Source organism: Lissotriton helveticus, chromosome 6 (genome assembly GCF_964261635.1).
Source record: "Lissotriton helveticus chromosome 6, aLisHel1.1, whole genome shotgun sequence".
Taxonomy (NCBI): Eukaryota; Metazoa; Chordata; class Amphibia; order Caudata; family Salamandridae; genus Lissotriton; species Lissotriton helveticus.
Genome location: NC_136067.1, coordinates 599,270,736 through 599,295,914, shown reverse-complemented (window position 1 = coordinate 599,295,914; position 25,179 = coordinate 599,270,736). Strand labels below are relative to the sequence as shown.

Genomic DNA, 25,179 nt, shown 5'->3' with positions numbered 1-25,179 from the left:
CCAAAGAGATATCAGCAACTTTTAGATTTAAAATTGTATTAATTTGTATAAATTTAAATACACTATTATTTGGGATGGCAAATTTGGATTGAAGTTGTTGGAATCTATGGCCGTAGTTGGGAAGTAAAAAATCTCCTATTGTTAATACCCCTAATGTTTCCCAACATCTAGAAATAACGTCATATATATATGGTGGCAATATTGACGAATGCCATAGGGAAGTATATCTATTGTATTTAGGAATTTTCATATACCTCGTAATTTTCCTCCACGTTACCCAGGCACTTGTTATAACCTTAAACTTTACTTTCTTAAAGTATGAAGGTTCGACCTGCTTTAATAACAAACCATTAGCCCTGTCTCCAATGGACAACTCAAATATTGAAGGTATGTAATTAGCCCCTACCTCGTTTTCCAGCGGTTTAACATGAAATAGTGACATCATCTGTTGGAGAAGAGCAGCCCATAAGTAAAATCCCAAATCAGGAATTGCCAGTCCGCCTCTGGTAATGGGTAGAGAGAGCTTCCGGCTAGATCTCCTTATCTTCCCGTATCCCCACACAAATTTACTCATATGGGATTCTAAGCTCTTTAAGATTTTATCGTCCACTAGTAGAGGAATCGCACGAAAAAGGTATAGGACCCGGGGTAGAATATTCATTTTGAGGAAGTTGCCTCTTCCGATGATTGAGAGATGAAATCCGTCAATCTTTTTAAGATCTTTCTTTACTTTTTGAAGCAACGGTTCATAATTAATTTTAACAATCTCGTCTATTTTGGCAGATATTCGAACTCCCAGATATACAGCGGATTCTACCCTTCTAGGATCAATAAAGTAGACATTATTGGTACAGATGACCATCGTTTTATCCCTATTTAGGGAGTATCCCGATAGCTGCCCGAAGGCTTGAGTAATCTGTTCTATTTCTGTTATAGCCTCAGTGGGATGTGATGTTATTACAGCCACATCATCGGCATATGCTAATATTTTTGTATGGAAGGGGCCCAATGTAACTGGTCTAATTGCCTCAGCCTTTAGCAATTTTAAAATGAGAGGATTTATATAAAGGGCAAAAAGGATCGGAGAGCATGGGCATCCCTGCCTAGTCCCCCGAAGTATGTTAAAGAACCCAGATTCCTGGACCATTACCAATACCCTAGCCTTCGGCGAGAAATACATTGCCTTGATAGATTTCATAAAACACGGTCCAACGTAAAACACAAAACATAAAACAAAATAATTCTATTGAGGGTTCGGCTCATGCTTGAGCTCTTAAAGCCAAACTAAACCACTGGCTCTGCTCTGCCCTTAAACACACCGTTGCATTTAGAGGTATGGTCCTATCTTCTGCAAGAATGAAACATATGCACACACCTACAGTATCAGTGATTCATACCTTGGGTGCAAAGCAGAGCAGGAAATGTGGGGGATCCAGTCTGATCCTGGATCATACAGATATTATGGCGTGTGATTAGGGACTCAGCCGAGCCCCATTGAGATCTGCTCAATTACTCCCAATATAATTTATCAACTCTAGAACGCATTCAGCAATGCTGGTTGCTTCCCGATGCTGCAGGGGGCGAGGGAGGGTTTCTTATTTTAATTTTCTGCTGGGCCCAACAGAAAGGCCTCACTTAAAGCACAATCAGCAACCCCTCCCCCTATTGTAGATGTGTCATCCTGGCTGAGAGCTTTCTGAAATCTAAAACCTAGATGACAATGCAATGGAGGGAAAGGCACTGATGGGCTAATTTACAAGCCCCTTGCGCCTCCAGTACGTCACTATTTCCCCATATTAAAAGTGACGCACAGGTGGCGCAGGGAACTTGTAAATAAGCCCCTTAGCTTTTTTATCACTTCGTATGTGCTCAAAAGAAACTATGATTTGGAGACAGGTTTTTAAAGAGCTATGCCTACAGTGTGAGAGTGTCAGATGCATCTGACTTTAATTGTGATTATACTATTAACCATTTAATAACTATTTAAATAGCACTTACTATTTTTTATTTAATTTCTTTTATAGCAGTACTCATTCAATGTAGGGTTTTAGAGTGCTTCACAACGCACATACCATACAAACAATGAATCATACAAGTGGGTAAACCAATGAACAGCCAATGTTACGTAAGACAATGAGCGATACAAGGTGTAGGAGGCAAATATAATTCATACCTTTAAGCATTATATGTTAAGAATGCTTAGTTTCATCTGCAATATTATCTCCTAAAAACTGTTGTGCAATTATGAAGCATGTGCCTTAACTTCAAAAGGAATTTTAAATTGGAGCTTGTTTGTGACAAATCAATTAAACCAGGTCAGAATGTACTACTACATGTGACCTTGCTGCCAATCTGACGCTTACCAAAAGAGGATAATTTGACTCGCAGAAGAGGATAATTTGACTCGCAGAAGAGGATCATTTGGCTCCCCTTTTCGTGAATCCGCCCCTCGAGACTCCACCCCTTTCTGCTGCCACACCTTGACCTTCAATTGATGGGATCCCGCAATGTGTTTTTTTCTCCTTTCCAGCACTGTTGCATAGTGTAAACAATATTATGTTTCTTTTAATTGAACCTCACTCCTCTTTTGGCAGTTCCCCATTCTTCCGGGTTCGCCCTCTGCACTGGGCAGCATTGAGCCATTGCCGGATAACATGGGGGACGAGAAGAAGCCGGGTCGGGAGGGGGGCAGAGGAAAGACTCATGCAGCCAGGGGTCGAGGGGCACAAACCAAGGCGACTTCGCAGACTGATGGACAGGCACGGGATACCATGAAAAGGGGTAGCAAAAAGGGGGCAGTAGGAGATAAGTAGTCAACAAATGAAGATCCGAATACAACCAAAAAAGCCAGTTTGAGGGGTAAAGGCAAGTCTGTTCCCGCCAGCGGCCCCTCCAGCACAGACGGGGTGGCTAAGGCTTCTGTACCGATATCTTCCGGCAGTGTAGCAAGTTCCACCACTAAACCATCCAAGTTCCGGGTGTGCTCTTCACCCCGGGAGCCGAGCGCCGCCTCTCCAGTTTCACCCCGACCACCACCTCACAGCAGCGAGGATGATACAACAGTCACAAAGAACGGTGATGGATTAAATCCAGATCAGTTGACTGGGGGTGAGTGTTTGTATTGTCAACGCTCCGTCCATCACCACCTTTGGTTTTTCTTTGTTCGCCCTAAGTTGGCAGGGTATGCTCAGACGTGAGTCCCTTGCTCACTTTGCCACTGGAGTCAAGCAAGCCCGGCTGAAGACGGCTGTCATGCCAGCAACCGGTCCTGGGAAGCTTTATTCCGGTCCAGGGAAAACATGGCTTGGCAGTTCGGGCTGGACTGTTCCCATGAGGCAAAGGGTCAGACTGATTTGCATATGGCCATGTCTGAACTGTGGTGGCGGAGTGAGCTAAAGAACGGTGATGGATTAAACCCAGATCAGTTGACTGGGAGTGAGTGTTTGTATTGTCAATGCTCCTTCCATCACCACCTTTGATTTTTCTTTGTTCGCCCTAAGTTGGCAGGGTATGCTCAGACGTGAGTCCCTTGCTCACTTTGCCACTGGAGTCAAGCAAGCCCGGCTGAAGATGGCTGTAATGACAGAAACCGGTCCTGGGAAGCTTGATTCCGGTCCAGGGAAGACATGGCTTGGCAGTTCGGGCTGGACTGTTCCCATGAGGCACAGGGTCAGACTGATTTGCATATGGCCATGTCTGAACTGTGGTGGCGGAGTGAGCTAAAGAACGGTGATGGATTAAACCCAGATCAGTTGACTGGGGGTGAGTGTTTGTATTGTCAATGCTCCGTCCATCACCACCTTTGGTTTTTCTTTGTTCGCCCTAAGTTGGCAGGGTATGCTCAGACGAGAGTCACTTGCTCACTTTGCCACTGGAGTCAAGCAAGCCCGGCTGAAGACGGCTGTAATGCCAGAAACCGGTCCTGGGAAGCTTGATTCCGGTCCAGGGAAGACATGGCTTGGCAGTTCGGGCTGGACTGTTCCCATGAGGCACAGGGTCAGACTGATTTGCATATGGCCATGTCTGAAATGTGGTGGCGGAGTGAGCTAAAGAACGGTGATGGATTAAACCCAAATCAGTTGACTGGGGGTGAGTGTTTGTATTGTCAACGCTCCGTCCATCACCACCTTTTGTTTTTCTTTGTTCGCCCTAAGTTGGCAGGGTATGCTCAGACGTGAGTCCCTTGCTCTCTTTGCCACTGGAGTCAAGCAAGCCCGGCTGAAGACGGCTGTAATGCCAGAAACCGGTCCTGGGAAGCTTGATTCCGGTCCAGGGAAGACATGGCTTGGCAGTTCGGGCTGGACTGTTCCCATGAGGCACAGGGTCAGACTGATTTGCATATGGCCATGTCTGAACTGTGGTGGCGGAGTGAGCTAAAGAACGGTGATGGATTAAACCCAGATCAGTTGACTGGGGGTGAGTGTTTGTATTGTCAACGCTCCGTCCATCACCACCTTTGGTTTTTCTTTGTTCGCCCTAAGTTGGCAGGGTATGCTCAGACGTGAGTCACTTGCTCACTTTGCCACTGGAGTCAAGCAAGCCCGGCTGAAGACGGCTGTAATGCCAGAAACCGGTCCTGGGAAGCTTGATTCCGGTCCAGGGAAGACATGGCTTGGCAGTTCGGGCTGGACTGTTCCCATGAGGCACAGGGTCAGACTGATTTGCATATGGCCATGTCTGAACTGTGGTGGCGGAGTGAGCTAAAGAACGGTGATGGATTAAACCCAGATCAGTTGACTGGGGGTGAGTGTTTGTATTGTCAACGCTCCGTCCATCACCACCTTTGGTTTTTCTTTGTTCGCCCTAAGTTGGCAGGGTATGCTCAGACGTGAGTCCCTTGCTCATTTTGGCACTGGAGTCAAGCAAGCCCGGCTGAAGACGGCTGTAATGCCAGTAACCGGTCCTGGGAAGCTTGATTCCGGTCCAGGGAAGACATGGCTTGGCAGTTCGGGCTGGACTGTTCCCATGAGGCACAGGGTCAGACTGATTTGCATATGGCCATATCTGAACTGTGGTGGTGGAGTGAGCTAAAGAACGGTGATGGATTAAACCCAGATCAGTTGACTGGGGGTGAGTGTTTGTATTGTCAACACTCCGTCCATCACCACCTTTGGTTTTTCTTTGTTCGCCCTAAGTTGGCAGGGTATGCTCAGACGTGAATCCCTTGCTCACTTTGCCAGTGGAGTCAAGCAAGCCCGGCTGAAGACGGCTGTAATGTCCATCACCACCTTTGTTTTTTCTTTACAACAGCCACAAAAGCCAGTTCGAGAGGAAAAAGCAAGTTTGTTCCCTCCAGCACAGACGGGGTGGCTAAGGCTCCGGCACCCTCTGGCAGTGTAGCAAGTTCTGCGACCAAATCATCCAAGTCCCCGGTGTGCTCATCACCCCGGGAGTTGCTCGCCATCTCTCCAATTTCACCCCGAACACCACCTCACAGCAGCCGGGGCAGGAGTTTGAGGGATGTGGCGAACGGCGTACAGCTCCACGCTGAAGAGATCTTCCGGGCTGTGGACGACGTGAACCCCTTAATTAGCGACCTTATTCGCGGCATCAAAGAGCACCCCATGTTTGCAGATATCGAGAGATTGCCCACGGGCAGCTACTACGAGAAGGTGAAGGTGAGTGCCAGGGTCGGATTGGGATTGAAAATCGGCCCGGGCACCCAAAAAATAAATCGGCCCCATGAGCAGAATGCCTTTCCTCAAATCACTGCTTCAGCGTAATTACATTAAAAAGAAGGAGGGGGGGCTTAAAAAATGCACGCATTAGTATACACTAGTGAAACACACCTGAAAACAAGTGAGGCCACTTCTACTGAGACCCTTTGCCCCACTCAGTAGGTGCATACACTAATGGGCGGGCCAGCGAGACAAAGGGAGTGATACCTCTGCCTATTGCTAAACCGGGGGTGTCAAACCGGCGGTGTTGTTGGGGGGGGGAGGGGTGTTAATGAACGCCCATCTGCCTGCAGAAAGGCCACTCAGCCACCCACTGGGCCGCTGGCTATATGCTGAAAATAGAGACACTGCCCAAATCGGCCCCAGCCTGCTCAAAAAAGCAGCCCACAGCAGGAACTCAGACACCGGCCCCTCGGGCATTGCCCGATTGCCCGCGTTACCAATCCGAGGCTGGTGAGTGCACAGTGGGGAGCCTGGGCTGGGGTGGCTTTCTAGTTCAAGGAGCAGATGTGGTCTAACAGCGGAGCTGCCGACTTTGGGACAGGCGAACCAGGTTCAAGCCTCGGCATTTTTTTTTTTTTAACTTAACATCCTGTGATTAAAGGCAAATCCTGTGTGTACAACAAATTAGTTTGTAAAAATGTTGTTGGCCGTACTCCTTCATAAATATTGTGCAAAGGCACACACCTTAAATGAGAAACACAAGTGAAACCAATTCGTGAGACATGCATTGTTCTAGTAGGAAAGCTCAAGTCGTTCCTGCAGTAATTTTAGATTTGTGTGTTTCACGAGAAAGTCACTTGTTTGAATAGTGCTTGGTGCTCTAGGGAATAGTGGCGTGTTTCTGTAGTGCCTTTTTCCAGAAATGACTGAGAATATATATGTTAAACAAGCATTTGCAATGCAATAGGTTTCGCATTTACGCGAGTTTAAGCTATTGGCATTGTAAATGACAAAGAGTTTTATTTACGTTTCAAAAAACAAAACATAAATAAAAGGCATTGTCATTTACAATGCCATTAGCTCAAACTCATGTAAATGCGAGACCTGTTGCATTGCAAATGCTTGTTAAAGATGTGTTAGTAGCCTATGCATATTGTCAAATCCCTCAAAACAGGTTTGCTGCAATGTTATGAGCTGCATTCAGTGTGTTTAAAATGCTGAATTATCACTATTTTCTGGTATTGGCCCCATAGTTTGGATTTAAAGCGACACCTCCATTAGTTGGACTGAGCCCCCTCCTCAAAAAAGTTCTGGCCTATTTGCCGACTTGCAATAACAACTCCCCCCCCCCCCCCCTCCCTCCCTCTTCCCGCCACACACACAGTACCCACCACAGACTCGGGGAAATGGTCTGATAGAGAAGCTGAGATGGAGAGAGGCGCAGAGAGGGTGAAAGGGGGAGCAATCAAATGAGGTGACAATCAACTAGGAGATGGAAATAGGCTGAGATGTGAGTGGGCTGAGAAGAAAGGAGGTGGAATTTTAATGCAGATACATATAAATGCGTGATATGAGGGGGATAAAGGAAAGAGGGATGTGTGAGCGAAGGGATGGATAAAGAAAAGACACGGAATAGAGAAACGAGTCAGGAGACACAGTAAAGGAGGGAGGCGCATATGGCATAGATACAGGAGTGAGAAGAAAGAAGAGGGGGGTCGAAAGGGAAAGCAGCAAAGCAGAGAAGATGGGAGCCTAGAAGAGGGAGAGTATGAGGTGAAGCGAAGACGTGAGAGGAAAGAAAGGGCAAAAGAGACGCAATGTGGTGATGGGCCCCTGAGTCTGCCCTAGCTCACTTAGATCCATTGGACTAGGGCTGAACGTGGGGCCTGTATTGCTACGGGGAGCACCAGTGAATGACTGCAGAGAGACGGAGGAGAAGCGCTACATAGAGAGAAGCGAGGCGGGTGGGAGGTCGCTGCCTGATTGGGCTAAACCTGGGCATGCAGCGGAGGCCAGGCCTACCAGGGAGAGAGGGGGTCTCCCCAACAGGGGATTCCCAGCGGCATCGTCCCCTCATTATCATATATGACATCCCCGCGGGGGCGGGAACTTCTTAAGCCTATACCCAAGTGGGGGCGCTGCGAGCTCAGACAGCAGCTCACGAGCCGGAATTGCGGGGCGCCTCTCGTCGCACCCCAAAGGCTCGCAAGCTTCGCGCCGAGCCAGATCGCAGCTCCCTGGAGGTGCAGGCAGAGGGACAGCGCAAGCACCGCGCAGGAACAGCGCAGCCACTGCGCTCGGAGCAGGCACCTTCAAAGTGTGAGGGAAGAGAGAAGGCTCTGAACACGCCGGGCTGAAGGAGGCGGCGAGCTGTCACCGGGCGCTATCTACCGCCCTCGGACTGATGGGAGCAAAAGAACCGCCTGCTTTGGTATAGAGAGGAGCGGCTGTCTGTCTGTCGCCAGCATAGGAAACTGTTCAGCGTGCCCGTAGTCTCAAGCTGACGCTTTAAAAACAATTGCGTAATATGTGAGGGCAGAAAATGGGCAGCGCGCTAGTGTCGAGGAGGGATCATTCTGCGCATCACCATAGCGCCCACTTGATTAATTAAGTGCCGGGTGGTTGTCAACCCATAACCTACCTGTCAGAGGCACACACAAGCATACATACTTGCAGGCGCACACAGATACACATACACAGCACAAAGGCGGCCGCGTGCAGCTGAGAGCAGCAACAGGTGCCAGACCAGGGAGACGGTGCTGCTCCGAGGACCGACGCCGCTCACAACACCGGATAGAGTGACAGCAGGAAAGAATCACTCGGGCAAAGGAGGGCGGCCGGGCTACGGGCGGTGCACCCCAAACCTGCAGGCTCATCCCGAGCGACCTCACGCTTGGATTGGAGAACGTCGGTGAGAGAGCACAAGTTTGGAAAAAAAATGTATAAGTACGCCATATTTACAAGCACGTAGTTAGTTTAAACATGTTTTGCACAAGAGTGTTTTATATTCAGTAGTGAAATGTATAGAATGTTAAGTAGAGTAACTATAATTGTAACGGTGTGAGATTAATGTAGAAATGTTGGAATATATGTGAAAACCTCATGTTCTCATGTTAAAAGAATCATGTCCGAATTAAATGTAACTTGGAAATCCAGTATACTGTGTAGGCCTTAGGGCAATTCACAGCAAACCTGAACGTGCTGCTAAATTAATGTGAGATAAGGTTGACATGGTTCTTCCAAATGTACTATTGAACTTAGGGTTAAAAGTATATGCTTTATAGATGTGTTATTTTAGAAACGTATGCTAGTTAAGAATGTTTGCTGTTTAAATCAAGTTAACGTTTTAAGAGTGCAGGGACCTGCTGCATGTAAATCAAGTAGGCCAGAGGAGATAATGTCATGTCGTTTAAATCGTCATGTGCTCGTTAGAGAAGAGGTCGCGAGGTGTCCAGCACAGAGCTTTGAGAGTGTTTTACGACTAAAGATATGGTGGAGTCTGGAATTTGAGGCCCACTGCAGGACGAGCTGTATGCAGGTGCGAGGGTCCTAATCAGCTCGAATGAAAGGGACTTTGTTCAGTGGCGCCTTGCGCAGGCCTGTAGGAGTTTCCAGGAATTTCAGGGGGTATCAGCGCACTGGAGAAGAAGCCTGGGAACCAAGGTCAACTATAACGAGGGTCTTCAAGAGTACCATCATGGAGTTTGCCGCGCAAAGATGTACCACGTGAGGGGCGTCCCAAGGGGCGTTTCTATTGAAAATGTGATTTGGTATTAGGGAAAGAGACCCGGGAGGAGAGCAGAGCAGATGATTTTGGGAGCCTAAGGAAGCGGATGGGTAGGCAGATAGGCTGATCAGGAGAGACCCATTATCAGAGAAGAGACAAAGAGAAGTGCGTGATCTTCTTAGGAAGTCACCACGGCTGACACCTAGAGGGTTAAGATCTTGCTAAGTAGGGATGTCACTTAGTATAGTGTAGGGACAGACTAACCTTAATTTTTCTTTTCTGTAATGACTTTGAGGTTGCAACTTGTATCTATTTTGGCAACCCTGATGGTTTTCGAGATTGTACTTATTATTTTGTTTTTCAGACTTAGATTACTCAAGAAGTTCATGTTTATAGTGATACCAATTTACCTTTTGAATCTCATTTTGAGAAGTTTGTATCTTCAGTTATCTTTGACTTTATATTAAATCTTTAAAACTTAAATTTGGTCAGTGGTCATTTAGAGTGGTGTAAGTTCTTAAATTGATTGACTTATTGCGAGATTACCTTTTACTCAACGACAGGTACCAACGATTCAGTCGACATAGTTTGGGATTTGGTAAGATAATTAGTAACCAGTAATCCCGCGTTAGCAGTTGGTAGCAGAGGATGGTTATCTTCTTGAGGAAGGTAATCTAGAGAGGTTAGTTTACCCCAAGGCCCGAGACGCCGAGAGACGAGCAGCGGAAGAATCGTGTGCCGAAAGGTGCAGACGGTGCGAGAAAAGCAGCAGTATCGGAGAGTGAGTATAAAAAGGGTCATGCGTGAACAGATTGCGGTGTTTTGTGTTGTATTTGTATTGTAATGTCTTGCGGAGTTGAATGCCTGTAGTGTGAATGAGAGAAGGTTGTGAGCGCGCGCAACCTGGTAAGCTGGTTACCTGGTAAACGGGTGAACTGGTGAAATCTTAAGTTCAGGCCAGAGCTTAAGTGGTTTTGGGTGTATCGAACATCCAGGGTAGTTGTCGACCATAGTACGGAGGTCACGAGGTACCATTGACCGCCGTGGATCCAAGATAGGGGGAGTGTAAGAGTGAGTGTATGAGTAACGGACGCTGGTCGAAAGTTACTGTGTGTGAGTAACCTATCGGAGAAGGCGATTGTCTGGAAGTAAACGGAAAGACATTTCGCCAAGTTAAGGTGACAACTACAGAAAGACTGTGGGCGTACAGTCAAAGAAAGGTGATCGCTTGGACGGAAGTAATCATTTTTCAGAGTATGAATGGGATGCGTGCATGACCGAGGAGACGAGCTGAGAAAGGAGGGGAACTGCTGCGAAGGGGGACGGGTGACGTCGGCTAGAGCCGCGCTGTGATTGAGCGGTTGGTGTGACGTTAGCTAGAGCCGCGCTCTGGTTGGGCGACTAGAGTGACGTCGGAGGAAAGTCGCGTACGGATAGGCCAGTTAGTGAGAACGGCGCTGAGATTGGTGGAGTGTCATCAGGAAGTAAACAAACGCGGAGAAAAGAGAAATCATGAAGTGTTTTAAGTGTTTGAAAGGGATTTTTAAACGTAAACGAAGTGAACATTATTATGGAGAGGAGGCTCCGCCGGAGGGTACACCAGCTCATTATATGGCAACGAATGTGGGGCTGCATACCATATTGTGGATTGGGGCTTGGAATAAGCTTACGGAAGGGAATGAGGAAATGCAGTTCCCGAGGTACGGGACGTTTAAATTAGAGGTGTTACATCGGCTAAAAGCAACCATGTCCTCATTGAAACCCTCGCCCAGACCAACACAGTTTGAGGCTCTTAATGCATGGATTAAGGCTGCACACGACCGAAATTTGAACAGGCGTCAACAAAGACTGACGCGATCGGTAAGAGCAGTGCGAGATTCCAAATGGGATGAGGAGGAAAAGCCTTGGAGGGTACAGACTATTGAGGTGGAGAAAATGTATCCGATGAGGGAGGTGTCAGGAGGAGGAAACCTCATGGAAGAAGACGAGGAAAGCGAGTCGGAGGACAATCTGATAAACAGATTGTTAATGGATAGACCACCTCCGAGAGTTGAGGAAATTGAAGATAGAGGGCTTGCAAGGGAAGATGGGAATGACATAGAGGGATATACACCACTCCCTATATCGGAATGGACACCTATCAAAAGTGGAGAAACACCTCCAAACAACACTGTACAGAGTGTAGTGGGAAGGTTTGTGGTGCAGAAAACGCCAACCACCGAAAGGGCTGAGTCTGTGGGATTACCAGACGCTCTTCAAGTGCCTGTGACCATAGGACCCATAGTTTCGATCTATAACCCTGAGAGAGATAGGGGGGAACAACAAAGGCAATTGGATAGAGAAAGGATCGAGATGGAAAGGAGGAATAACGTGACAAATGCATGGAAACAATTGCCAGGATCAGTAACATGGAATACCCCATTAGACATAACTGTCGGTCCCAATTCAGAACAGGGAGGTCCGAGAGGACCAATGGATCTAAGGGGACCACGGCCAAGATCCTATTCAGAGTTAAGAGCTGATTTGAGGGAATGGGACGGGTCCATAGTATCTCCAAGTAACAGGACAAGAACAGAACCAGAGTGGGAAAGCAGGGGTAACGGGACTGTATCTCATTGTGGGGCCAGCGAAAGCAGTCAGGGCCGGGAAGGCCAAAGTCAAGAGAATAGAGGGGATGCATGTCCTACAAATCAGAGAGAACAGCCGGAACAAAATACTAGGATTGTAGAATGTGAGGAAATGTCCCGTCTCTGGGGGAAAGGAGGAGATGAGGCGGTACGGGCTTTTCAGAATAGGTTTAGGTGCCTTCATCATACACTCGGGGAAGACGTTCAACATTGGAGAAAGGAGAACAGCGATAGGTCCCGCCACGCCTCGAATAATCAGGAATCACAGGGAAGTAGGGAAGAAAGAGGGAGTAATGGAACATCTTACCCTGCATCCCGTGAAACTAGCCAGGATGGGGAGAGAGAGGCTAGGAGGCATGAAGGAGTGTTTCACCACCCACCCCGAGAAGATGGAAAGGCATGGGACCTAGGGAGATGGGAACAGGGGAGGACTCCCTATAATTCACCAATACCTAAACGTAGATCTCGAAGCTGGGATGGGAGAGATGCGGATGGAGGAGCTAAATTGAGTGTCTTAAAAGCTGAAATTAAGGCAAAAAGGCTTGATGTTACCAGTTTAAAATCAGATGTTGATGAGATAATAGATGGAACATTGCCTTTGGAAAGGATAGAATTGTATGAACAGGATGAGTTATTGTTCATGGCAAAGGATATTACTAGGAAAGCTAGAGCGTTTCATGAGAAACTGACTGATTTGGCAGATAGATATGCCGTGGATTTGTCTAGGACAAGGGCATTACAGAGTAACCACAGATTACAGTACGCAGACCAGGATCTAGATGAGAAGAGAACTACTGGATTAAAAACACACATAAGAGAGCTGGTATCAGGGATAAGAGTGTGGAGGGAACTGGATAAATGGGAAGAAAGGTGGTCGAAAAAGGGCACGGTTAGACGAAGTACAAATGTGATGACCCCAGAGGGAAGGGTAATGCATATGGAGGCATTCCCTTTGCGAGAAATATCAAATGGAAATTATGTACATGTGCCCTGGAGTAGAGGAGACTTAGCTGCATTCACCAACTCATTTCCGAAGTTGCGGGACAATCCAGTAGAGTGGTATAAGCAGGTAGAGAGGTTTGTTAAAATTTCGAAGGTATTGTGGATTGATTTGAACACGTTGTTTGACATCGTGGTCCCATCTGATCTGTGGACCCCTTGTAAGACTAGTGTTGAATGGCCAAATACTGAACCAGTGAGGGATGCTCGGACTAATGGACCGTCCGAAATTGTCATGCAAAAGTATGAAAGGGTAATAGCATGGCTGAAAGATAAGGTACCACCACAGGACATAGATTGGGTAAAAATAGACCGAACAAGGCAGGAACCCAAGGAGACAGTTCACGAGTTTTATGAAAGGTTATTGAAAGCATTCAAGCAATACAGTGGACTAGATGTAATGGATCCCAAAGATATAGGGCAGTTTGTGTCAAAGTTTGTCTTGGGGTTGAGACCTGATATTTGTTTGATGATACAGCAACATTTAATCTGTTGGCAGAACAAACCACTAGATGAGATTTTACGTTATGCGAGGTACTGCAGTGACGAGATAGATTCTAAAGCCAAGAATCTAAAGGAGAAATTGATGGTGGTGCAAATGCAGTCCGCTGGGAAGGGTGGCCAGCAGAAGCAGGGGATGGGACGAAAACCAAACGGTCAGAATAAGGACAATGAGGAAGGGCAGAGACCTAGGATAGACTTTGCCACTTTAAAGAAAACGACAAAGTGTCATCAGTGTCACCAGGTGGGGCATTGGCGACGCGAGTGTCCCTTTAACCCTGAAAATGGAGAGCTAGAAGTAGAAGAGCAGGTCCAAGAAGTCCCAGTGCAAAAGGTGACAGTCCCAAGTAGTAAGGTGGCCAAAGGGGGGACTTCGGCTCCACGGGCCCAATTCCCACAGCCACCGAAGATAGCAGCTGGGGGAAAGGTCTTTAAACAAATGCCTCTGTTTATCGAGGAAGAAAAGTGTTATTACATTGATCCATTGACAGGACAACGGGTGAGCAGTGAAGAGGACTGTACCCTTGGGGCAGTCCTAGAAGTGGATCAAAGAGGGCCATTTGTTGAGGCAGAAGTGGCAGGGTGTCCCACTACGTTCTTAGTGGACACTGGGGCTACTCGTTCGACTCTGAGATCAGCGGTGGTTCCAGACTTGCCAATGTCAGGGGAAACAATTCAGGTGGTAGGAGTCGCAAATAAAAGAATGACTAGTCCTTTGACAGAACCAGTGTCTGTGAAAATTGGAAACCACATGAACGAACATCAGTTTGTGGTTTGTGACTCGAGTCCGGTATGTCTGTTAGGAAGGGATTTGTTGTGCAAATTGAACTGCACCATATACTGCACCCCGCAAGGAGTGGAGGTACAGACTACCGACGAAGATGCTACTTTTAAGGTGGCCAATTCGAAATCTTGTGTAGAACTATATCCTACTCTGACAATAGACGATCTTCCCCAAGACCTACGAGATGCAGTGGCGTCAGAGGTATGGGATTTCACAGGAGAAGAAATAGGATTGATTAAGGGGGTAGAGCCGGTAAAAATATTGGTAAAACCAAATGTTGAGTTTCCAAGAACGCCTCAATACAAATTGTCCCAGGAAACGATTGCGGGAATAAAACCTGTGATCGAGTCAATGATACAGCAGGGAATACTGAAAGAAATCGTGGGTAGTCCTTGTAACTCCCCGATTATGGGTTTGCAGAAACCTAGCGGGAAGTTTAGGATAGTTCAGGATTTACGAAAAATTAACAACATAGTCGTTTCATGTTGTCCCGTGGTACCGAATCCATCAGTGATACTATTTCAAATACCATGTCAAGCAGAATGGTTCACAGTGATAGATCTTTGTCAGGCTTTCTTTTCAATCCCATTGGATGAAGAGAGCAGGTATCTTTTTGCTTTTAAAATGGAAGATCGCGTTTTAACATGGTGTCGAATCCCACAAGGATTCACAGACAGCCCATCCATCTTTAATCAGTTGTTGAAGAAGAATCTTGAGAATCTAGTACTGCCACAGAACTCGGTTCTGGTACAGTACATAGATGACCTACTTGTTGCGTCAGAGACAGAGGAAGCTTGTAAAGCAGATTCAATTGCCTTACTGAATCATTTAGCTGAAAATGGACATAAGGTATCTCCGAGCAAGTTGCAGTATTGTCTGACAGAGGTACAGTATCTAGGGCATAGGTTAGAAAAAGGGAAACGTAAGGTGTCCCCAGAGAGGATTGAGGCGATAATGAAAATGAATGCGCCTACAACACAGAGAGAAGTTAGAATGTTCCTAGGAATGGTGGGTTACTGCCGACAGTGGATAGTTAACTTCTCACTGAAAGCAAAGCCCTTACAGAAACTGACGCACAAGGAGGTGAGTGGTCCGGTACCATGGGATGAAGAATGTCTGGTGGCGTTTTTACAGCTGAGAGACGATTTATGTCGTGCTCCGGCTCTGGGAATGCCAGATTACGAAAAGTCATTTTCACTCTATTGCTGTGAGAGAGAGGGATGTGCTTTGTCAGTCTTGGCACAGACCCACGGAAATGCCCGTAGACCAGTTGCATATTTTTCGGCTACATTAGATCCAGTAGCCGCAGCGTTGCCCGGATGTCTCAAATCCGTTGCTGCAACGGGTGTCAGCATTGAAAGGAGCGAGAGTATTGTGATGGGACATCCAGTGGTGGTGTATGTACCACATTCAGTTGAATTGCTAATGACCAGGACGAAGACGCAGCATCTGACCAATAGTAGGCTCACGCGCTACGAGCAAGTTATACTTGCCGCAGAGAACGTGACTCTCAGGAGATGCTCTGTCTTGAATCCTGCTACTTTGATGCCATTACCTACGGTAATAGAAGGCGAAGGATGTGAAGACCACGATTGCCTTGATGTGACTGAACTATGCACGAAACCCAGACCAGATATTGTGGATGAGCCATTGTCAGACCCCGATGAAATTTATTTTGTTGATGGCTCATGTTTAAGAGACGATACTGGTCGGTTGAGAGCAGCTTATGCTGTTTGTACCATTACTGGAGTTGTGGAAGCCGCTTGCCTGGAAGGAGTACATTCCGCACAGGTAGCAGAAATTATTGCCCTAACTCGTGCCTGCATAGCAGGAAACGGAAAGAGAGTCACCATCTACACGGACAGCCAATATGGTTTCGGTGTGGTTCACGATTTCGGGCAGTTGTGGTCTCAGAGGGGTTACATGACCTCCTCTGGTTCGCCCATTCGAAATGGAGAATTTGTGCGGCTGTTGTTAGAAGCATTGCAAGGTCCAGTTGATATCGCAATAGTAAAATGTGTAGCTCATACTAAGAATACAGATTTTGTGTCACAAGGCAACAGATACGCTGATGAAGTCGCACGCTATTGTGCGGAACAAAATTATTCTTTCTCAAAGGTGGAAATAGAAGGTGCAGAAGAAAAGACAGAATTAAGTATGATGTTAGAAACTGTAGACACTTGGGAGGATTTAAGAATAATGCAGGAGAACGCACCTGAAACAGAGAAAAAGGCATGGGAAATAGCAGGTTGTGTGCGAAGTGAAATGGATTTTTGGGTTTCAGCAGATGGGAGAGCTGTGTTACCTGAAGAGTTAGCTAATCCCATGGCGAGAGAAATACATGGTCCAGTACATCTAGGAAGGGATGCTATGATGAGAGTGTTTAGGCAAACTTGGTATTGCCCTAAATTTAGAATAGCAGCAGAATCAGTATGTAAGCGATGTGTTACCTGCCAACAACTGAACGTAGGCAAACGAACACCAGTCACACTGAGTCACATTGGGAGGTCGGGGGGGCCTTTCAATAGAATGCAATTAGATTTCATCGAAATGCCAAGAGTCAATCGCCTTAGGTATGTGTTGGTGATTGTATGCGTATTTTCCAGATGGGTTGAAGCGTACCCTACACGTAGGTGCGATACACTCACAGTGGCTAAATTGTTGCTCAGGGAGTTGATACCGCGCTTCGGGGTGCCTGCCTCTTTGGAATCGGACAGAGGAAAACATTTTAACAGCGAAATAGTGAAGATGTTGTGCTCCACACTGAATATCGATCAAAAGCTGCATTGTAGTTATCGACCAGAAGCTTCAGGAATTGTGGAACAAGTGAACGGCACGTTGAAGAATAGATTGGCTAAAGTAGTGGCATCCACATCTTTGAGTTGGCCAAATGCTCTTCCTTTAGTGCTCATGAGCATGCGCAGCACCCCTGACAGGAGGACAGGTCTTTCTCCCCACGAGATCCTGATGGGGAGGGCCATGAGACTTCCTACAGTTCCAACTACTGCCCTATTGAATATTACAGATGATCTGATCTTGGATTATTGTAAAGGACTGTCTGACGCCATCCATTCTGTGTCCCTTCAGGTGCATGCGGCTGAAGTTCCAGCATCGAGGAACCTGTGTCATGATCTGAACCCAGGGGACTGGGTCTTAGTTAAAAAACACGTCCGGAAGAACTGCCTAGATGTTCGCTGGCGTGGGCCCTTTCAGGTAATCCTGATAACGAACACCGCGGTGAAGTGCGGGGGGCTGCCAAATTGGATCCATGCTTCCCATACTCGAAGAGTTCCAGCACCTCTAGAAGGAACAGCTCCCATCCCAGACGAAAGCCCGGAAGTGGAAGAAGAGTTGCAAGAAGGGATTGAGGCAGCTGAGGGGGTGTCAGAAGAAGTTGGGAACGCAACGGATTCAGAAGAAGAGCAAAGGCAGGACGGCAGTGAGACAGAAGACGCAACTGAAGGAGAGAGCAGAAGTGAATACGACTCAGACTCAGATCCGTATCAGAGCGACCAAGAACCAAGTGAGAGGACAAGGAATAGGAGAATAAGGCTTGGAGCTGCCACTTGGCCAACAAGGAGAAGAAGGCTAAGTTTGAGGTCGGCCCAGGAAGAAACGCTTACTCCTATATCCGAAGACTCAGATCCAGAAGAAGATATCCAGGATCAAGCCGAGGAGGGTCTTAGAAGATCAAGAAGGGTGCGAGTGCCTAGTAGAAGATACTCTACTCCCGACTGGACCTACCTCGTTGCAGATGTCTGGAAGACACAGAACAGGGAGGATCAGGGAAGTGGAACTGATCAGAACTGACCCGATCATCACAGTGCAAATAAGGTTTCTACTGCCAGGAGCGGAGACCGAAAGGTTGCTGACACTCAACATCGTTCATCCTGCTCTCCTGAGTGGAATAAGAAAATTGATTTTAGAGACAGTTGAGTTTCCAGTTTGCTGTTCACGATATCCAATATTGGAGGGAACTCTTCTTCGTTTGGAAATGCTTGAGCGAGTAGTAGAAATGCTAGGAGCGCTTATTGTTGTGGATTAATACCATATTGTGAATGTCTTCAAAGGGGCGCAGAACTGGAAAGGTGAAGAAAGTGATTTTGATTAGAACGGACCCCTTTGTAATTGTGGATGTAGAACTGATAGTACCAGGAGTAGAAATTGAAAAAACGCTAACTCTCAATTTTGTCCGTCCACTTGTCTTGAGCGAAATAAGGAGAATAATCCTAGAAAAAGTTGACTTTCCATGTTGTGGTACGAACTGCCCAGAACCTGAGGGAATGATACTTCGGATGGACATTTATGAAGACGTAGTGTCACTCCTTGAGTCATACATAACTTCAGACGAAAATAAGACTTTTGAAAAGAAATTGTAAACTTGTTGCAAGATAACCTAGCGCCGAGTGGAAGAAGAAAAATGGTAGGGGTTTCATTTTAGTGGATGGAGAAGGGCTAGGGTTGTCTAAATTTCTACTGGACTTTGAACTGTTTTGCGGAAACAAATTGTCAAGCTTCCAAGTGTTCAAAAGAGAGACATTGCAAGAGAGAAAGACTTTGTTTGAAAACGGGGAAGAAGTTGATGCGAGAAGAACGTCCAAAGAGACACTGTTTGAGAACATGGAGGCTGGCAACCCGAACCGCAGGGCAAAATGTATAGCTGTTACACTTTTAGGAGTAGTGGTTTCTCTTATAATTTTAGTGGTAACTGTTTCATTCCTAGTGGGACACGAAGGGGATGAAACCGCAGTCAAGGAGGATAAGGGAGTATCAACACCGAAAACTACCATTATTAAGGAGAAGGGAAACATCAATGAGAAAGACAAAGCGTTGTTAGATGCAGAAATAAAAAGGCTTCACACAGATGAGTCACAGGGAAATTACAAGTCAAATGCTTATGCTAAATTGCTTTATGAATATGTTGATGCCATGGAAGTGAAGGATTGTTACGTTTGTATGCAATTACCAGCTTCAGTGGAGGAGGGTATCAGATACCATCATCTTCCGTTGACATATGGAATAACGTGTAGTTTATTGTTGAGCATGTTTTATGGACGGGAAGGATTCGAGTATTATTTCTCGAATTTCGACTCGACATTGCCAGAGGTTCCGAATTTCAAGCATTTGAACAAATGGGACTACTACAAAAGCGAAGACAGATTACACAAATGGTTTATTCCATGGAAAACGTTAGATACTTCACATGCTCGAAGGAACAATCTGACTTGTCAAATATCAGAAGTTGAGAAAAAGTTTATAGCACAGGTAGATATTAGATACAGGAGGCAGAAGATTTTGAAGGCATCAGGACAATGGGAAACAGATTGGACCAAGGAGGAAAGGGCACATCAAAGAAAGGGTAGTATTGGTCCAATTGCTTTGGATAAGGATAAACGGGGAAAACTGTGCATACACAGGAGTTACTCTTATTATGAAAACTTTTATGTAGGTCAAGTCCATTGTGAACATGCCTTTCAATTGGAGTATTACTCTAAGAACTTTTTGAAAGGGATGCAAGCAATACCAAATGTATATTTTGTATGTGGAAGAAATGTCTATGTGAAGTTACCAGATAATTGGTACGGATCATGCTATCTGGCTGTTGTCTTCCCTAAAATATATCATGTTGAGAATTTAGACACGCCTAAGAAAGAAATATCAACTAGATCGAAGCGAGGGCTGGGTGCAGCAGAAGTAGTTGGAGATGTACTCGGTGCTGCATTCCCTTTCTTAGGATTGATAATGAATGACATCAAAATTAGGAGGTTAGCTACAGTCGTAGATAGGCTATCTGCCAGTACTGCAAGATCATTGATGCTGATAGAAGGGGAGATGCAATCGATTAGGGCAATGGTTCTTCAGAACCGACTTGCTTTAGACGTTCTGTTAGCAAAAGAGGGAGGAGTCTGTAAGGCTTTGAAGGTCCAGGAATGCTGTACTTACATTCCAGACAATTCAAAACCTCTAGAGAAGTATATACAAAACATCACTGCCATACACTACGAAATTGAGGACCTAGCAAAGGTAAATGAGTGGGAAAAAGTAGGTCATGGAATGGGTAAAGTTGGAAGTTGGTTTGCCAACTTAGGAAAGGGTATCGTTTGGTACATACTGAAACCCATCATCATAATAGTGATTTGTGTAATCACTTTGTGGGGATTGGTGCGTTTGTATCAATGTTATAGAGCAAATAGGTTGCAGAGAACTATGAGAAAACAGGAAGAAGAGTTGACAGCAATGCAGGATTCTCAATACAAGAGTCTGAAAGCATTGGAGAGTATGAAAAGAGGTGGCACAACCATGACTTCACTTTGAAGGGTTCTACATTTTTAGTGTCTTGGTGATGATGACCCCTGAAGGTCATCAAAGGGGGGACTGAGAGAGCACAAGTTTGGAAAAAAAATGTATAAGTACGCCATATTTACAAGCACGTAGTTAGTTTAAATATGTTTTGCACAAGAGTGTTTTATATTCAGTAGTGAAATGTATAGAATGTTAAGTAGAGTAACTATAATTGTAACGGTGTGAGATTAATGTAGAAATGTTGGAATATATGTGAAAACCTCATGTTCTCATGTTAAAAGAATCATGTCCGAATTAAATGTAACTTGGAAATCCAGTATACTGTGTAGGCCTTAGGGCAATTCACAGCAAACCTGAACGTGCTGCTAAATTAATGTGAGATAAGGTTGACATGGTTCTTCCAAATGTACTATTGAACTTAGGGTTAAAAGTATATGCTTTATAGATGTGTTATTTTAGAAACGTATGCTAGTTAAGAATGTTTGCTGTTTAAATCAAGTTAACGTTTTAAGAGTGCAGGGACCTGCTGCATGTAAATCAAGTAGGCCAGAGGAGATAATGTCATGTCGTTTAAATCGTCATGTGCTCGTTAGAGAAGAGGTCGCGAGGTGTCCAGCACAGAGCTTTGAGAGTGTTTTACGACTAAAGATATGGTGGAGTCTGGAATTTGAGGCCCACTGCAGGACAAGCTGTATGCAGGTGCGAGGGTCCTAATCAGCTCGAATGAAAGGGACTTTGTTCAGTGGCGCCTTGCGCAGGCCTGTAGGAGTTTCCAGGAATTTCAGGGGGTATCAGCGCACTGGAGAAGAAGCCTGGGAACCAAGGTCAACTATAACGAGGGTCTTCAAGAGTACCATCATGGAGTTTGCCGCGCAAAGATGTACCACGTGAGGGGCGTCCCAAGGGGCGTTTCTATTGAAAATGTGATTTGGTATTAGGGAAAGAGACCCGGGAGGAGAGCAGAGCAGATGATTTTGGGAGCCTAAGGAAGCGGATGGGTAGGCAGATAGGCTGATCAGGAGAGACCCATTATCAGAGAAGAGACAAAGAGAAGTGCGTGATCTTCTTAGGAAGTCACCACGGCTGACACCTAGAGGGTTAAGATCTTGCTAAGTAGGGATGTCACTTAGTATAGTGTAGGGACAGACTAACCTTAATTTTTCTTTTCTGTAATGACTTTGAGGTTGCAACTTGTATCTATTTTGGCAACCCTGATGGTTTTCGAGATTGTACTTATTATTTTGTTTTTCAGACTTAGATTACTCAAGAAGTTCATGTTTATAGTGATACCAATTTACCTTTTGAATCTCATTTTGAGAAGTTTGTATCTTCAGTTATCTTTGACTTTATATTAAATCTTTAAAACTTAAATTTGGTCAGTGGTCATTTAGAGTGGTGTAAGTTCTTAAATTGATTGACTTATTGCGAGATTACCTTTTACTCAACGACAGGTACCAACGATTCAGTCGACATAGTTTGGGATTTGGTAAGATAATTAGTAACCAGTAATCCCGCGTTAGCAGTGGTGTGCACAAGTGAGAGGCGCCTGGAGGCTCTGATTGTTTTAGGACTCGTGGCTCTACCTATAGAGAAAGCGACTGCACAAGAGAAGACGTGAGGTCTCAGTGGGAAGAAACTCGATCGAGGGAACAGCCAGTGCGTCCGCAGACCTGCAGATCTTCGTCCTGGAATGTGCGCATAAGCAGGCAGACAACAGAAAGCTACCCCAAGACACCAGGGAAGCGGGTAGAAGCTGACCGGGCGCTAGGGCGGCGCTTCAGGTGCTTCTACACCACCTTCTACGGGTGGCGCCTTGAAGCCGCTGCCCAGCCTAGTGGTATCTCGACACCGCCAGCAGACACAACAGTGCCCACCACCTTGTCACCCACCGACAACGGAGACATGGAGGCGAAATTGGCTAATAGGTATGGAGGGGGGCGGGTCGCCGCGGGTTGGGGTGGCGGTTTTAACGTGCTCTGTAATTAAAATGGGTCGATCCCAGAATTATGCTCGAATGAATGCAGAAACGTTGTGAATTGATTAATGTATTGCTCTAAAAAAGAGGGGGATTTTTTTCGGGGGTGGGGTTTCTTCTCTTAATTGTGCGTGCCTTCCTCTCCAGCCCTTGCTTTCCTCTCACAACGAGGGCCGGACTGGCCATACTGCCACCTGACAAGCAGGCAGACAACCGAAAGCTACCCCAAGACACCAGGGAAGCGGGTAGAAGCTGACCGGGCGCTAGGGCGGCGCTTCAGGTGCTTCTACACCACCTTCTACGGGTGGCGCCTTGAAGCCGCTGCCCAGCCTAGTGGTATCTCGACACCGCCAGCAGACACAACAGTGCCCACCACCTTGTCACCCACCGACAACGGAGACATGGTGGCGAAATTGGCTAATAGGTATGGAGGGGGGCGGGTCGCCGCGGGTTGGGGTGGCGGTTTTAACGTGCTCTGTAATTAAAATGGGTCGATCCCAGAATTATGCTCGAATGAATGCAGAAACGTTGTGAATTGATTAATGTATTGCTCTAAAAAAGAGGGGGATTTTTTTCGGGGGTGGGGTTTCTTCTCTTAATTGTGCGTGCCTTCCTCTCCAGCCCTTGCTTTCCTCTCACAACGAGGGCCGGACTGGCCATACTGCCACCTGACATTTCCCAGTAGGCTGCGGACTGAGGGCTGCTTTCAGAGCAGGGCGGGACGCCGTGACCCCCAGGACACCCCAGGGCCTTTGCCTGACTGCGGCCTCCGGCCCTGCGTGCTCGATTTAAGTTTCCGGTCCCAGCCGGACAAGTTACAAATCATTGTTTCCAGGTGCCTTAGGTTTATTGGTTCGATTGAAAGGAGTCTGCTTCAAATCACAGGGCAGGACACCGCTCGCTCTCCTTCAAGATGCTGCTTTCAGCTGGTGAGCATGAATGCCTCGGGTGGGCCCTGCGAGGTTTAGGCGGGGGGGGGGCTGGCCTGGCCGTGAGTGGAATGCCCCAGACCATGCTAACGCTGCTCCAAGGGGCTAACGCGTTAGCAGCGTTCAAAAGCAACATTTTCATCAATTTACAGTGGATGGGGTAGGGCAGGTTAAATTAATTGCTCCCGGTAAGGGGATTATTCAAAGACTGTTCTTCCTGCTCAATGTTTTTTTTCCTTTAATTTATAATAGCGAAGATTTCGCCGGATGTGTTTAATTTAGAGCATGTGTATAAGCCTTTCGCCCCCCTGGCATGGTCTCAATGGCCGTCCCAGGCCTCAACCCCTCACTAGGTCAGTTGCATCCAATTTATCAAACCGCGCTAATCCCATAATCTGGCCGTGTCATTTCAATTAGAGGTGAGGGGCACGCAGGGATTATCTAGTCCTAAACCGAATTAGCGAATCTGAAGCTCCCTGGGTTCAAGTGCATGCTACACAGATCTGTCTGGAACCAAAAACCCACGGGTTTGAATGCGGAGCGCGCCATCTGCTGAATACGAATGAGATCTGTGCAAAACCCGCAGGTTATGGGGTGGGAAACTTTTGACAATGATACGGTCTGCAGGATGCCCGGACAATTCTTAAGTAGGACATTTATCCGCGCCGAGCTCTTACCTCTAAAGTTCTCGGGCCCAGCACGAGGCCGCCTCCCTAAAGAGGAAAGAAAGTGTTTCAGCCCAGATTAGCGAGTCTGAGGTCAGCCGAAGGGTCGTGCGTGAGCCGGGTTAGAATGATAGTGGGCGGGGTATTGGTAATTTAATCGGATGAGATCACACGGTGAGTCGGCAAAGTAAGAGCTGGGCTCCAGGAGGAGGCGGGATTCAGCTCTGTACCGTCAACTATAAATTCACGACTCTCTCCGAGTTCTGAAAACATTAGAAGGATCCCAGCAGGTAAATGTAGTCCTTTTTTAATTCTTCTAGGTTTGTTAGATTGGTTTTGTAGCTAAGACTAAAGGAAATAGATTCCCAACGAACCGACAAAAGCTAAACAAGCGGCAAACTCCCGATTTTTGAAGCCACGAAAGTTTTCACAGTCAAGCAGGGAAACAAGCTAACTTCTGTGGCTCAACTTGGCATGTCCCAAATAGCTTGTAAATGCGGCGTGCGCATCCCGAAAACGATAAAAACAAGCGGCAATCTCCCGATTTTTGAAGCCACAAATTGCAGAGGCAGTCAGGTCCCGGGCCGGCCAGCCAATCTCAGCGCGGCCCGGGGAATGACGTCACGGGGTGTCCCGGGCCGGCAACCAATCACAGCGCGGCCCAGGACAAAGGGGCGTGACTTAAAAAAGGTCAGAGAAACGCCCCCGAATCGCGTTTTCAGGGGAAAGCGTGATTGACAGCCTCTGTCTCTCAATGGCTAGCCTCCATTTATGGAGCTAGCCAATGGGAGACAGAGGCGGAACCAAAGCCCCATATATAGGATCATGAGATTTCGCCGTGGGCGGAGCAACTGCTACGCAGTTGCAAGGCCCAGGGCGAAACCTAAAAACATACAATGTATTACGGTACAACGCAGTCTGCCACATTTTAAAAAACTTATTAAACACAGTATAGACGACTTCAAAATGTGAACAAATATTCTGTGTTTAAGATTTTACAGTGCTTTCAAAAGTTAGATTTGCTGATTTACGCACATTTACATTGTTA

At 46.5% G+C, this 25,179-nt stretch overlaps 1 protein-coding gene across 1 annotated transcript in view; it reads left to right on the top strand.

The window, feature by feature from the left end:
- Positions 1–2,654: 2,654 nt before the first annotated feature.
- CGAS (cyclic GMP-AMP synthase) overlaps positions 2,655–25,179 on the top strand; it is a 366,766-nt gene continuing 344,241 nt past the window's right edge. Inside the window, 2 exon segments of the mRNA XM_078648056.1 lie at positions 2,655–2,978; positions 5,367–5,618. Coding sequence (XP_078504182.1) covers positions 2,655–2,978; positions 5,367–5,618 — 576 coding nt within the window.